The following is a 16343-nucleotide window of genomic DNA, read 5'->3' as shown; positions in this document are numbered from 1 at the left end:
AGACTTCCTGAATGAATCAATAGACAAATGAATAAACAAACTTACTGAGGGGATTGTTTGATTTCATCTCAGACATCCCATAAAATCCTATAGATTAAAGCCAGGTGTGGTTGACCCCATGCTCTACAAGTGTAAATGAAGAAGTGACTTATAGAAAGGGATCTAAATACTAGTTCAAGAGGTCTTAAGGAGGTATGGAAGGAGCCCAGGAGTGGCTAAACTATCCGAGATCAAAGAAATAAAGATATTAAGAGCAAGGGTAATTTTGATTGCTTTATTAAAATATTCCTCACAGAATTCTTTACAAAAAAACCACGTTCCTAAAAAGTCATTCAACAAACATCAAGACCTTCTACATATAGGACACCGATGGAAAAAGGCAGAAAATCCATGTTCCCAGTTCTAAATATGACTCTGAAATACTTAAAATTCTGAAAGGTTAATTCAAAAATCTCAAATCTTACTTCACTTAAAATTTCAATAGTGCTGAAATTTTGATTTAGTATTGTGCTTGTAGTGCTGTCCCTATTTTTTGTTCACAAGAACAATAGCCTATCACTCTGTTGCTATCTAAAATATATATGTTCACATGTTTTCAATATACATTTATATAAATATATGTATATGTATATATTTATATTTATACAAAACAAAATTTTCTGAGTTGTAAATAAATAAAAAATCTTAAGGAAACCAAGTCGGTATAAAAGTTAAAGTTATAATACATTTAATCCATTAATTCTAAAGTTTAGACAAAGTTCTGGGTCTTCTTCATGAAAGAAATGTACGAACAGTACCCTTGATTGTCCCTCTACAAATAGGACATTTTCTTAGAGAAGGGGCACAATCTTTGCATACTACTAGATGACCACAAGGAATAAACACTATGGACACCTCTTTGTCCATACACACTTTACATGTCCTTTCTTCTTGTAGTCTCCTCAGTTGTTCTTCCATTGGTAAATCTAAGAAGAGAAAAGAATTTTTAATAAAAGGTAATTCGCTGCTTCTCCTCCAATGAAACGTTAAGGAAATAAAACCATGTTTTCTACTGGTTTAAATTATTAATACTATTTTACCTGAAACATCTTCTGTGGGAATATACTTTATGTCCTGTTGCACTAAGGGAGAAAAAGAAAAAGCATTATTATGACATGCAAGGTTAATACTTAGTCACAGAATATATATTTTTTAACTAACAGTTTAGACTCTGGCCAAATACTACAAATAATTGTCATAATATCAAGGCAACAAAAGTCTTTAACTTTTTTGGTGAAATTAATGGTTTATAAATTAGATTGATAATTTATAAATTAATAAGAGCATATTTTCAATTAACCTAAAAAGTTCCCCAAAGTAATTTTCCACCACTCACCAAATAAATGCTTGTATAACGTTGGCTCAATTTCTTGTAGAGAGTTTTTGAATATGGTGGCAGCAAAATTTCCTTTTACTAAAATAGTATCAATCAGTTCTCTTGATTGTAAAGATGTTTGTGTCTTCTGTTTAATAACATCATATTCCTGTTCATTAATCACTCTGGCAGTTAGTAGACTATCCAGGATTGGAAGCACACACGTCAAATGTCGAAAAAGTGCCATTCTATTCTTCCGGATTAATGAGAGATCACCTTTATAGAAAAGCAAACAAACACAAACATGATCAAACTCCGCTCACAAACTTCCTTCCACACCTACACATATAACTGAATGAAAAACAACCATTATTCATCATCAGTTAGGCACTGAAGGTGATTGCTAGCGTAACTGATCCCCTGTGCCTAAAATAACGCTGCTTATAGTAAGGACTAACATTTACTGAACACTGTGCATTAACTTATTTCATCTTCACAATAGCTCGTTGGAGTGGGTACTACCTGATTTAACAGATAAGATAATGGGCACCGTCTGGCAAGTAAATTGCTAAAGGACACAAAGCTAAGAAAAGTCAAACCTAGGTAGTTTGGTGTCATAATCTGTGCTCTCAACCATTCTATAACACTGCCAAACCTTTAACCAAATAAACTTTAGAACCTGATAAAAAATGAAATTTCCGTTCAATCTAGTCAAATTGGGGAAGAATTAAAATGATAGAACGTTTTTTTCTCAAATTATCATTTATCCATAAAATTTCTTTAAAATTCTGTTTTAAGATGAAGTTTTAATCACTTCTCCAAATTAGACATGATATTGCCATTACCTAAATATTTTATAGTAAGGGGGGAAAGGTTCTATCAGCATTTGGAAAAATAAATCCTACTTGTCAATGGCACCTTCCTGTCCTATGGGATCATTGTATTGTCCTTCAAGATTTGGATTGTGTATATATTGGTAAAATATTTTATATTTGGAAACTCTGAAACTTTATCATCCCTTTGGACTATGACTTATGAATCTAAGTTTATTAATTAATTATCATATAGTTTTACCATGATCCATAAAGCTATATCTATAAAATAACTAAAGACAGAGTTTGGGCTGTCTAAAGAAGAATTATTTGGGAGGAGGTGATTGTTGGATTTTAGAAACACTGACTTTGTCAAATAATAGGACACATAAATAGAATCACTTAGTAAGGAATAAAAAATAGTGTTTAGTCAAAAAGTCAAGGATAGAGTTATATAATTTGAAGAAAATTGAAGCTCTGAGAATAAATGAGAAAAGGGCCAGGACCTAGAACAATGTCTGGCACAAAGTCAATGCTCCATAGACATCTGTTGAGCAAATGAACAAGCAAGCCTTAGTAATTCAAAGAGCACTAGGAACAAAGAAGTAATAGCCAGGGGGTAGAAGAATTAGAACTTATATTCTGTTAAATAATCTATGTCAGAGAAGCAGTGATATATTAGAAAATTAAAATATAACATACTTGATATTAAAGTATATTAGTTTTTCAATCTAAGATTTATTCTTCTAGTTACATTTTACTTAACCTAAGGCAATAAGTTCTCTGAAATTCTTAAGATTTCTAAAATTGGATTGCTACTAGCTGAGGGAAAAAGTCTCATTTCGAAGTCATAGACTGTAGTCTTGCTTATAAGAGGTGAAGACTTGAATACACCTTTGAAGTATATTATCCTTTATCTCTGAAAAAAAATAACCTAAATTGCCTCTTTATTTACACACCTGTCGAGAAATTACTCACCTACTGTTCTTGGGAAACTATAAAGTAATCAGTAACCTAAATGTAAGTATTTTCTTCTTTTTTTAAAGATTGGCACCTGAGCTAACAACTGTTGCCAATCTTTTTCTTTTTTTCTTTCTGCTTTTTCTCCTCAAATCCCCCCAGTATATAGTTGTATATATTTTAGTTGTGGGTTCTCCTAGTTGTAGTATGTGGGACACCACCTCAATGTGACCTGATGAGTAGTGCCATGTCCGCACCCAGGATCCAAACTGGTAAAACCCTGGGCTGCCGCAGTAGAGCGTGTGAACTTAACCACTCGGCCACGCGGCCGGCCCCCAAATATAAGTATTTTCATTCACTCATTCAAAAAGTATTTCTTGAGCACAGACTATGTGGAGACTCTGTGCTGGGTAGTGTGGCTACAACAGTGAGCTGAGAAGCTAAGGGATCTTTTCGACAATGCAAATTATTGTATATTGTTGACCTGGAGTCATCTCTTGAGACTGTTGATTTTCTTTGGAAGAAATAAAAATATTTTATAGCTGGATGGCTTTAGGCTTCATGGGGTCTATAAACAATTGTGAAGATGGGTGTTCTCTTCTTTGAGTAACTTTTCACTGATGACCAATGGCTAAGGCTGTGAAGACCACAGGAAGAACATGCAGCCTGATCTTCACAGTGAGAGAACTTGAATAGGCTGGGCAAAGATGAACTTGGACTATGTTGCTGCCATATTGGTGATGTGTAGGACTAAATAATTCCCACTTTGGTAAATATAGGATACTATATTACTATGGTCTGATACGTCTGTCTTGGTTGACCAGAAGACAAATCCACCTTTGTGGGCAGGAGTAGGTTTATCCAGAAATGGAATGAACAGTCTTGCTGTCAATCATCCTGGAAGAAATACATCCCATATGGCCTTGGACAAGAATAAGAGGCAAACTCTTTTCTCTTTCTGGGCTTTGTGGATATTTAAGGGCCTAAGGAAAATGTGTTTGGGGCTTTCCTAGTCATTGTGTAAAGTGGCCAGAGCTATACAGAGACGGACCAGAAGTTAGGCAGAGAGACTCATGAGGATGGGCTTAGGGGCACCAAGAGAGGCCACATGTAGTTATAGTTGTCAATTGCCATCTGTGATAGAATGCCCTTCTGTGCCTAAATCTCCAGTAAGAGCTTGTTAAAAGTCGCAGTCTGTTTTCAGCTGTGTTGAAAGGTCTCTCGGATCTGGTCCACACTTGGGAAAGAGTGGAAAGGAGAGATCAACATTTCTCTTTGTCTAGGCAGAGTGGTGACAGGAGTCAGAGCCACCAGATGAGAAAGGACATGATCAGAGCACGAGAGTTTTGTGAAGGGCAATAGAGGAGCAGACAAGGCTAGCACAGAAGGACACGGGCAACTCGTCCTGAGAGAATGTGAAACAGTATCCCAGGACTCCCCTAAGTAACAGAGGGACACTCCAGAGAGAACTCAGTTCTTGTGTGGGCAGGTAGGGAACTTAACCATATTTGTACGTTAATTTAGAGTCACAGGCTAAGACACACGGTTACACTAATATTGAAATTAATCATTGTCCCTGATCCCACCCCAATTTGCAGAAAAGGGGAATGAGCAACTAGCCTGGAATCAAAAATGTGCCATGAATAATTACATACACAGTCAACTACCGAAAGTAAAAACATAAATTAAGAAAAAGCAGGAAAAAATGCTTTCACTCAATATAAACATTTTCAATTTACTAATAAGCAATTCAAATATATTTTAATGTGAATAAATTCTTCAGAATTCAAATTTAGAATACTGAACATAAAAGTCTGATTGCATTGACTATGAGTATATTTTCAGTAACTTATATACAGTGACATCAAATCCTTATGGCAATAGAGCTATATTAATAAAGGTGTGTACCTGATTCTTTTTCTTCAGTTGCTCTTTCTTTCTCCTCTTCCCTCATCTCATCTTCTGCATTAAGTAACTCTAACACAAGATCACTGATGGTTTTGTAATTCTCTCCAGTGGTTAGGATTTTACTCTGAACTGTCTGTTTTATCAGCCTTCTACTGAAGCCCATTTCCAAAGCAGCTTTAACCACAGGTGTATTCATCATGACTGCGTCTTCTGAATGGTTTTCTCCAGGTCCAAAATGAATAACTATATGGAATAAAGAATTTAGCACATATTGGGATAGTCTGTATATTTTTTAAATTGAAAGTTATTATAATATCAAAAACATAAAGCCTAGAAAATGTATAGGCACTATTTTGAATTAACTTTGTTAAATTTAAAATAATGATATACATGTTCAGTCACTAAAATAAGAATATGGAATATTGCATTCAGGTACAAAATATGTATTGTCTGGCATAACTATGAGTGGGAGAAAGAAATAGAATGCTGGGGATCACCCCCACCAGCACTGAGATTTTTTTCCCCATGTTGAATGAACAAATGAGCTTTCTAAATCAGATATGTTTCACATATTTTTGAAAGAGGCCATTTTCATCACTCCTATTACCACAATGGGCTCCTACAATATTGCCCCTGTCTAGTTCATTCTCAACATTGCAATCAGAGTGACTTTTTAAAAACACAAATCTCATTGTGTCACACTCCTTCTTAAATTCCATCAACAATTCCATTGCTCTTGGGATAACATTCAATTGTGGCTTACAAGATCTCACACAAATTGGACCCTGTTTACCTCTTCAGCCTTATCTCTTGCCAGTTTCTCACTCCCATTCCATACTCTAGTCCAGAAGTCACAAACTAATGGCTCTGGGTCAAATTCTGCCTGCAGTGCGGACCACTCTCACAGCTGTCCTGCTTCATTCATTTACCTCTTTGCAAATCCTACTTCTGGCCATAAAGAATTTTCTTCACTTCTTCAAATGTGCCTCTTCCCTTTTGTCGCTTAAGCCTTTCATGTGCTGCTCTCTCTGCCTGGAATATCCTTTTCCTCCCTCTGTCATTTGGTTAACTACTGCTCTTCCCTTCGATTCTGTGCTAAGATAAATAGTTCCTCTGGAAAGCCTTTTCTGATCTTCCAAGTCTGGGTTAATTGTCCCTCATGCACTCTCACAGCACACTTTACTTTCCCTACCATATCTCTTTCTCCTCTCTGTGTATTTGTCTGTATCCCTTAGACTACTAGCTCATCAGAGCAGGCATCATGTTTATCCTATTTTCTATTCTTTCCTCAGAACAGCAGATGCACAATAAATATTTATTGAATTGAATTGAATAAAGATAGATAATGGAGTAGAAGAGTTTGTTCAAATACTGGCTCTACCACCTTTTAGGTTTAAGATGATGGACAGGTCACTTAACCTCTCTGAGCCTCATGGTCCCTACTGAAGAATGGGAACAATATTGTCTATCCTCTCCGTTTCATAGAAAGAAGACATGAGCAATCTGATGTCATGGTGCATCTGTTCCCACACTGGTCTGAGAACAAAGGTAAGGCTGGAGGTATGTAGTTTGCTAAAACTATAGATGCTCAAGCCTCACCCTTAGATACTATGATTCAATTCAGTAGGTTTAAAGTGGAGACTAGAAATCTATAATATTTTTTAAAGTTCCTCAGGCAATTATGATATGCACTGAAGTTTGAGAAATGCCAACTTATTTGAAAATGCATTATAAATTATAAATCATGATACAAATATACATTACTATTATTACCAACTTTCAGTCTGCACAGTACCAAATGGTCCTATTTAAATTCAGTAATTATTATCATTATACATACTTGGTGACTCTGCGTTTTCATCTTCTGGATTGTCTGAAGTAGACAAGAGCTACAGAAAAAAATATATATATGTAAATTAAAATATAAATCTTATCCTGCCCATTGAAATAAAAATGAAGCAGAAGACCTATTTCATTAAATTTATTGTAAACTGATTTGCCTACTGGCAAAATAAATTTTTACATCAAAAGCAATATTTCATTTACATCCAACAGTAATTGTCTAGGCCATAAACTAATAGAATTGCTTTGTGTGTGTGTGTGCGCATGTGCATGCATTAACAAATTAAATCTCTTTTCATTAAGGCAGGAATAGGGCTACATCTTTTCAGTGATCCGTGAGACAACTGTTGTCTGCCTTTCATCCCAAAGATTGTGTGTTTCCTGGGTCATCCTTTGGAATAAGTTGGACCCTATATCAGTTTCGGTGACTATGGCTAGGATATGTTTGACCATCAAACTATTATATAAGTTCTACTTGCTTTTCAAGGAAGTTTAGAAAGAGTAATACAATTCTCTTTCTCAAATCTTTCCTAAGAAAAATTTATATAGTAAAATTATTAAATGCTACTATCCAGCCAATTTTTTTCCTCAAATAATTTAATTTATTTGCAACTTTATTGGAGAAATACTTAGAGAGAAACATAATTTAAATGCTATTTTTCAGGAGGTTTCTAATTGTAGATCTGTTTTTACCTGTAGAATTGTAATCTCTAAGATCATGTTGGATGTTGTAAAAAAGCAAATGTATTTTTAAAGCAATTCTTGTCTTTTCGCTACTTTCTGTAATTATCAGAAACCAATTTATCTGTTGTTAACTAATGATTTAAAAAAAAGTCCCTACCTGTTCAAGTAGATGAGGGTAATTGGCTTGAACTCGACTGATGAACTCTTGTCCCTTAATTCGTATCAAGTATTCACACCTACAATGTAAACAAAATTAAGTTTGGGGGGTTATTTTAATCCGGCCATTTGTAGACTGCTAAATGTTTCAAACGAACATAAACATACATATAACCACTTGACTATTCACTTAGCACACGGGAAGTGGTAAGAGACACTGCAGTCAAAGGCAAGACGATGTGAACAAGAGGAGGGCTCTAGCGGGTCATCTGTCAAGGCTGAAGTGCGTGAGGGTCCCCAGGCTCTCAGTCCCCTGGAGATAAGTAAGGCTGTCTCCACTCAAGAGTTCCTGCTGCTCTTCAACTACTCTAAGATCCCTAAAAACACTCTGAACACTAAGAACAGAGCCAAGGAGACAGGTAGAAAGTCCTCTAATAAATGATACTGTTCATACATAAGCTTTGCATGTTTAAAAGCTGAAAGTACACCAAGAGGGACATGAGAGAAAGAATGAGGAAGCTGAACATGTTCTCTAATAAATTTTCGTATACTCACAAGTTTGGAAATTCCTAGATAACATGCATCCATTGTCAAATTTAAGTACAAAATGAATTCACAGCACTACCAAAGCAAATTCACCATTCTTTTCATATATCCCCAAAATTACCACAATGGAAAGCTAGCAACACTTTTTCAAAATGCCTGTGTAAGGTGTTCTTTATAATCACCATAATTTTTGACATCTGAAATATTTGGGGAGCACGAAGTTGCTATAAATGAGGATATAGTATTATTATTTAAAAACCTATATAATTAAAGTAAGTTCAGATACCAAGTTTAGTAATCAACATTAAAAATACTAAAAGTTTTAACCATAAAAAATATAAGTAAAGCCCACTTGATTTCAATAAAAGGAGAGTGTAAACAGGTATGGGATAAACAAAAGTGTAAGCAATGACAAGAAATGCTATGTAGTGATCAAAACAGATGAGATGGGTCTCTATTTATCCTATCTCCTATTTAATATCACAACCTGCCTGGTGCCTCTAATCTCCTTATCCTGCTCTCTTATTCATTTTTATCCATAGCACTTAACTGTCTTCTAACATGCTACATAACTTATTTATTAAATTTTTATTAAATGTCTGTCCTCTCCTGCTATAAACTTAGCATATGAGACCAGGAGTCTTGGTTTTGTTCAGTGGAGTATTTTAAGCACCTAGAATGACGTCTGGCAAAAGGTGATCAACTAATATTACTGAATGTTGAATGAATGGAGATATGTCCAAGTCATAATATTTACTGAAAAAAAACTATATATAATATCTAATTCACATAAAATTGTATACACTTGTCTATATATGTACATATGCATAAAGAGATGTCTGGAGGGATGTTCACTAAAATAGTAACTGTGGTCATCTTTAGGTGGTAAGATTTCTGGACATTTTAATTTTTTGTCTACTTTTCTACAATGTGTGATTTTGATTTTATAATGAGCATATATTATTTTAAATATATCTCTATTTTTTAATTATACACAAAAAAATCTCAAACCTATTTCTTCTTTGTCTTGAACTTCCATCAAAACATTTTAAGCAATTATTTTCCTAAGTAATCCACCCTAAATGTATTCACAAGTGTATTTTTTAAACAGACAGAATAAAGTAAAGACTGTCTCTAAGATAAACACATATAACCCATCTCATGATAATCACACACATTTGCAAAGAGAGTTTCAAAACAATTACCTTGGAAACCACTTGGCATGTTCCACCCATGGGTCATCTCCAGATTCCCAACACCTCAATCCACCATCACAGCAAAAGCATTTGACATCATCACTGTGACCTAAAATTAATTTTGGACCAAAACTCATGAATACATATAATTTGCCCACGAAAATGTATAAAACGTTGAATTTTTTAAATTATTATTATCAGATTAAGTTTCTTACCCATATAATAAAAACCCGCACTTGCCAGCTGCTCAGGAGGAACCTGAACACTAGAGGGCCAGTTACAGAATGTTCTAAAGCGGGCTGCATGTGTCTGCATGCTCAGGTTAGAAACGGTGTATCTTGAAGTGTCTTCAAACTGGTTTTCTACAAACGGGCAGTTGGGGAAATGTCTCAGGTGTTCTGACATAGCATCATCCTTCGGTTCCCAATTGCTCAATTTTCCACCACAGGCAAAGCAGGCCACTCTGTCCCCAGGTCCTATGTAGTAAAAGCCAGCTTTTGCCAGATCTGTTGGCGACAGAAAGGTCAGCGGCCACATCTGGAAAGTGAGTAATCTGGCTTTTTCGGTATTCATTGCACAATGGTAGGGACTTGTCCTCAAGGCAGAAAAATCGTGATTTGGTCCAGAGTTTACAGGGTTTGATGGAAAGCTTGAATAGGAGCCACTGAAGTAGCCACTGTTTTCCAAACTTGGAAGTAATGAATGTGTGGAATTTGTTACTGAAGAAGAAAAAGCAAGTTGAGAGGTGGCTCCCGAAATGTTAACTGAATTTAGATTTTGAACAAAGCTACAGCTAGGATACAACTTTTTATGCTTTTCAATAGGATTGTCTCCTTGTTTCCAGTTATCCAGCATCAGGCCACAACAGAAGCATTTGACTCTGTCATTTATACCGGTGTAATAAAAACCAGCGCGGGCAAGGCTCCTTTCTGAGACAGGGACACCAGGAGGGAAAGTCGAATATGTAGATATTCGGTACAGTTCACAAGAAAAGTCATACTTCAATTCAAACATATTGGCGCTTTTCATCAAATTTGATAAGAATACGCTGTTTTCTACTATGTTCATAATAAAATGGCTGGGGAGCAAAAGGGACTAGCCTTTCTCTGGGGAGGTAGTTTTGTGCATGGCTTTTGATTTTTATTAGTTTTAGTATGAGGTTGAACATCTAGAATGGGAAATTTTTCATTCTTTTCTCTTCTATGAATTTAGAGTTTCATCAAGCAAGATTCTAAATCCTATGCTGATATGTTTTAAGGGACAATTTGCACAACCACAACTTTGTATAGTTATACATACAATGTAAACATGAAGCTATACAGTACCTTGTGATGAAAATTAAAACCCTTCGTGAAAGTGTACAGTGCTTTAGTCATCAAGATGCCAGAGGGTCAGGCATCTCCACAGGTAGGTCAACCTCTCCACTAGAATGCTTCAGCAATGCTCAGCCAGCCTGAAGATAAATTGTCTGACTCACGCAGCTAGCATGCTTTCAGGGTGGAAAGTTACGCCCTGTAAGAGCTCTTCACAAAAAAATATTCAAACTATGTTTATTTTGCTTTTTTTTAATTGTGAAATTTGGTAGCAAGAAAGAAAAATAAAAAGTAAGATCTACCTCAAAAGAGGAAAAGAATGCATTACCATATTTCACTGATTCTAAGAAGCATGTTTTAATATCTCTGTTATCAAGAGGTATCTTACAATTAATGGCATGTCATAATAATTAGCAGCATTTTTCTTAGAGGTACATAAAATAATGGTGTCTTATAATTGATGACATCTTAGATTCAACGAAATATAGTATATCCCAAATCTTGCTCAAATTAAGTAATTTTTCTTCCTACAATCATTTTAATAGGGAGAACAACACAATCTAAAATTTTCCTCCAAATAAAGTGCTCAAGTAGTAAAAGAATTGTCTGATACATTTTAAGGCTTGGTTTCAAGATTAATTAAATAATAATTACTTCCCATAGATAGTCAGGAACCTGGTTGCTTAGTCATAGTGATACCATTGGATCTTAGCAAATTAAATGTTCCATTTCAAATGAATTATCAGAGAAGAATGTATTTGCTCAATTGGTCATTTAGGCTCAACTTCATGCTGCTGAGGAGCCAACACTAAATTTTCTACTCCGACAGTGGATTTACTTTTAAAAACAGTCAAAAGTCAGAGTGCTGAGTCTGTAGGCTAAGACGCATAATCAAATTGTACAAATTTGGTTTTGGTCATAAATTATTTCACAGATAGCATACCTTGAATCATAATTTATCATGGCAAAAAATAACAACAAATTTATTTTGTCATAATCTACTTCTCTTGAAGAGCAGAGACTTTCTAAAAATTCAGAATTTCTCAATTATGACTAGCTATTAGTAAATAGGTTCTGCATCAATGATATCAGCAATGACCAACAAACAAGTCATCCTGGTTTTCCAAGCAGTGATTTGCAAGCATGGTTTCCTGGGTCCCACAGAGGTTGGCACTTTCCACAGCAGACTTTAATTTATTTCCAGGTGGCAGGAGAAACATATTTTAATACCTGTGATAATTTCCCTCAAAGGTGAGTTATTGTGTCTAACTTCAGTACGATTTTCATTGCTCAAAAACTTTACACATTGTTATAAAAACCTTCTTGGTGTTCATTACTCCTTCTGTAAATTTTCTTTCCGAATAAGTTTGTTCACTTACCAAAATATAACCATCCAACCATCATTCTCATTCTTATTATCCTCAGAGATAATAACTCATTTGAACAAACTAAATTTTAGACTTTTTAAAATATCAACTCTTATAAATGGTTAATTTCTTTACCATTCATCATGTTTATCTTTCATACTTTCTCTAAATTTGTTATACCTATCAAAAAGTTTTGTTCTTGACATTTCATTATCATTGTAGAAGTCTTTAAAGATGTCAAAAGTTTTATTTGCATATTTTTCTAATTTAGCAGAAGGTTGAATATTAACTTTTTGTTCTAGATAACTATCACTCATTTTTAAATCTTTACCAAACACAGGTGCTTTTTTTATTCTACACAGCAGCCAATGAGAGAGGACCTGGCCAACTTGAAGAGTGGTTCAACAATATGTCCCAGCTATAATCACTTCTCTTTTACATTGAAGGACAAATTCAAAATCAAACTCATTATTACTTTATAGTTACACATCATGTAATTAGATCATATTTTCAACATTAACATTCTTTGGCTACCAAAAACTCCAGTTAACTACTTTATTTGTTTATTCATGCACAAAACTACCTCCCGGAGATTAGACTAAGTCCCTTTTAAGAGTTTTAGGCCTCCATTTTGGGATGTTTTGATTTATAGAAAAAAACTGGAAAAAACTTGAAGCAGAACAGCTCACTTCTTTTGTAAAACCTGTTTAAAAAAAAAAGAAAAGACAGTTTTAAAAGTCGAATCATTCATAGATGTAACACAATGATTTATTTTTAAACATTTTCTCCAAAAACTAGTATTTATTGATTGTCTACCATGTACAAGGTGCTGTACTAGGCACCATGGAGGCCAAGAAATCCCAGATAAAAGCCAGAGGGCTCCCACTGGCGGCCAGCAGAGGAATTCCCTTTAGCTTGCACAGAATTGGACTCTAACATTTTACTATTTTTTTAACTTTTTATTTTGAAAATAATTTATACATAGAGAAAACTTACAAAAATAACAGTTCCCAAATACCCTGTACTCAACTTCCCCAAAGTTAACATCTTACATAAACAGAGTACAATTACAGAAACCAGAAAATTAACATTGATACATGGCTGTGAATTAATCTACATGTCTTATTTGAATTTCACCAGTTTTCCAAGTAAGTTTTGTCTTGGACCACAATATTTTTAAAGTTTTAATGGACTACCAACATTTTTTAAAAATAAGAGATTTCCCATAACATTCTAGATTCCAAGCTTCTCTTGTAAAATCAGAAGATCTGGCAACACTGGGCTTATATTCCTGCAAGGCAATAACCAACTAGCGCAGAGGAATGGCTGTACCCTTTAGAAAGGCCACATGCTCTCCAGTCTGACACCCTGATACGGAGACTGACTGTCAGTTGCTATTTATCACTGAGCTGGCACTATTGTTTTTCTTACAGTAGAATTATGAAGAGAGTGAAATTGTTCTAATACCTGTGTCTATCAAAAGTAACAAAAATGAAAGGTAGATAAAGAGCAACACACATTTTAAGAAATATGAGAGCACTATATTTCTTTATGGAAGGAAGAATATTCCTACATGTTAAATATGTAAACACAGTGTGTTTTTGTTTAAAAGAGACACCCACAGTTCTGTTCATTTATATCACCTGCCTGTCCTGTACGCATTTGAGATTGCAAACCCCTTACACAGACCTTACCCTGAAGAAGCTCTGGTGTGGAAACAGGCATATCTGTGGAAATTTAGGCTACAGTTATACAAAAACTATACAAAAATATGCCAAGATGCAAACCCTGGAGCAATTCAAACTCTACCTCAACCATTTCCAACACCTAGACTTCTAAATGCTGCTGGGGAAGATTTGCCACTTTGCAGACTGGGACCAGCACAATTTCAGACTCTACCTTGGCTGGCCCTTGGCCATCCCTTAGCAATTCTCCTTAGCCCTAGCCCACTGCCCTATGCAACTCTTCTAAACCTTCAATACCTTCCTCAAGCTGCTCCTCCAGTGCTCTCCATCTCACTTTCAGTAGATTGCTTGCCTTCTATTTCTCAAAGAAAAGAGACATCATTGAGCAGTAATCCTTTCCCTTTCTCAAATCCACGCCTGTTTCGCTCACAACCTACTTGCTGCCTCAGTTAAAGATGCCTGCCCCTTTGTGGGTTCCCATTCTCTCCCACTGCCTCTGAAATCTTGTTTTTAACCTCATCCCCTTCATTTCTTCAACTCTTACACTCAACTGGCTCTTTTCCTTCAACATAACAAGCGTGCTTAAGTCTGTCTCAGCTTTCAAATGAAAACAAATTAAAAAATCCTCTTTGACCTCACTTTCCACTCCAGCAACTACCCTGTATCTCACCTTCTCTTTACAGCCAAGTGAACTGAACAAGTGTCTATGGTTAAGGTTTCCCACTGCAATGGGCTGTAGCCAGCACCACTTAAAACTACTCTCAATATTAACAACACCAAAGTCTTCTCTCCCAAACCAATGGAAATTTTTGCATCTGACGCTGGGGCCCACTTCCTCTTAGAAATGTTCTACCACCCCAGCTTCTAGGATACCACCCTTTCCAAATTCCTCTTCCCTTTCTAGTGGTTCCTTCTCAGATTGGCTCAAATCCCCAATCTCTTCTCTCCTTACTCTTTCATTTCCAGTGGGCAACCTCCCTGATCCCAGGGATGCTGGCTGTCTCCACCCTCTTGGGCACTTAGCATATCCATGTCTCTGACACTGGGGGGTAAGTGTGCCTTTTCTTTCTGTCTCTCCCTGGACTGTGAGCTCCTTCAGAGCAGAACTATGTTTCAGCTCTCTACCAGCCTCCCCACCCCCAACATCCATCCAGCCTGACATAAAATGCAGACACTAAGACTCTTTGTTGAAGAAGTGAATGTTGGCACACTTGACTGAGCCCCTCCAAGACCACAACACCCTCACATGCATGGTATTAAGGATATCAATTTTATGTTTATGACTACCAAGTCTGCTCACTGATGGCTTAACACCAGGCTTTGGAGTCAGATATCTTGGGTTTCCAATACCATTCAGTCTCCCCATAACAGGGGTGTGGCCTTGGGCAAGTAAATCTCCCTGAGCCTGTTTCCTCATTCTCATTGGAGATAATTATGGTAACTGCTTCTTAAGATGGTGAGAATTAAATCTGAAAAACACATGTAAAGTCTTTGCAGGAGTTCTAGGATACAGTAGGTACTAGCAACACCTAATGTTAACAATAAATAATAGCACAACACTATTGTTTGTTACTCCAGCATCAGGTAAATGCCTCTAGCACTTTCCTAGATTAAGATTAAGAGCACTACATGGTTTCCATGCTGATCATCAGGAAAACAAACAAAACTCTGCTCTCTGCCACCACTTGGAAACATTCCTCCATTTGTTCACTAAATAAAGATTTGACTGGGTCTCTACCCTGCCACAGCTCGGCTTCAGGCTCTGTCCTCAAGCTTCTCTGGCGCCCTCAAAGACCCCGTGATACTTCTTGACACTTGGTTGAATTAAACCAAGTGTCCAAGCTTTCCCATGCCACTTTCCCATTCTCAGTCCCATTGCAGTTTCTTTTAAAAGTAAAATAGAAACTGAACACCAGGCAGGAAGGTAAACCGAAAGAGAGTGTCGGTGAGGGCAGCACAGGGCGGCGGCCACCCTCCCTCTCTCGGGGACATTGCAGCCGGCGCCCAGCGCCTCCCGGCGGGCAGGCGGCACAGCAAAGTCGCGGCGGAGGGTACTGGCTGGTAGAGGGCCCCGCGCCTGGGCTCGCAGTGTACCCGCTCTTTTATCTGTCTCTGATCGGCTTGAGAGCCAATCTGGGGTCGACCTCTGGTCCCCGGAGCAGCGTTTGTTTACGGTGCCACCCGGCTGACCCTCGTCCTCCGCTGCCGGCCCCGCCCGCCCCTCCACGAGCAGCAGCAGACGCGTCCCCTACCCGCGCGCGAGGCGGGGGGCGGTTCACGCGCACAGACACACAAGACACACAGCACACTCACTGGCTCACAGCCTCATAGCAGCCCTCTTCACCGACCTGCTGGCCCCCTGGCCCATGCGCGCCGGCAAGGACGTGCTTCTCGGGTGACACCGGTCGTCCCGGCTGTTGGGTGCGGGCTAGAGTGTCACGCTGCCTTTTGAATGTCTCACCTCGACCCACCCACTCGCCACCCCCACCTCCACACACCCGGAGTCCTGCACTCCCCCCA

The 16343-nt window shown here is 37.2% G+C and overlaps 1 protein-coding gene across 2 annotated transcripts; it reads right to left on the bottom strand.

Moving 5' to 3' along the window:
- Positions 1–260: 260 nt before the first annotated feature.
- BIRC3 (baculoviral IAP repeat containing 3) lies at positions 261–16282 on the bottom strand. Of its 2 annotated transcripts, none has more exons than XM_046686247.1 (9): positions 16172–16282; positions 9674–12841; positions 9468–9567; positions 7718–7796; positions 6875–6923; positions 5035–5277; positions 1376–1630; positions 1080–1121; positions 261–965 (listed from the first exon to the last, which is right to left on the bottom strand). In XM_046686247.1, exons 2-9 carry the CDS (start codon positions 10524–10526, stop codon positions 772–774), a joined length of 1815 nt encoding a protein of 604 aa, XP_046542203.1. In that variant the 5' UTR covers positions 10527–12841; positions 16172–16282; the 3' UTR covers positions 261–771. The 2 variants fall into 2 exon arrangements, with proteins under 2 accessions (XP_046542203.1, XP_046542204.1); XM_046686248.1 differs by having other exon boundaries at positions 16137–16250.
- Positions 16283–16343: the final 61 nt, after the last annotated feature.

Source organism: Equus quagga, chromosome 14 (assembly GCF_021613505.1).
Source record: "Equus quagga isolate Etosha38 chromosome 14, UCLA_HA_Equagga_1.0, whole genome shotgun sequence".
Taxonomy (NCBI): domain Eukaryota; kingdom Metazoa; phylum Chordata; class Mammalia; order Perissodactyla; family Equidae; genus Equus; species Equus quagga.
The sequence above is the reverse complement of the archived record's forward strand: the minus strand, read 5'-3'. Positions and strand labels throughout refer to the sequence as shown.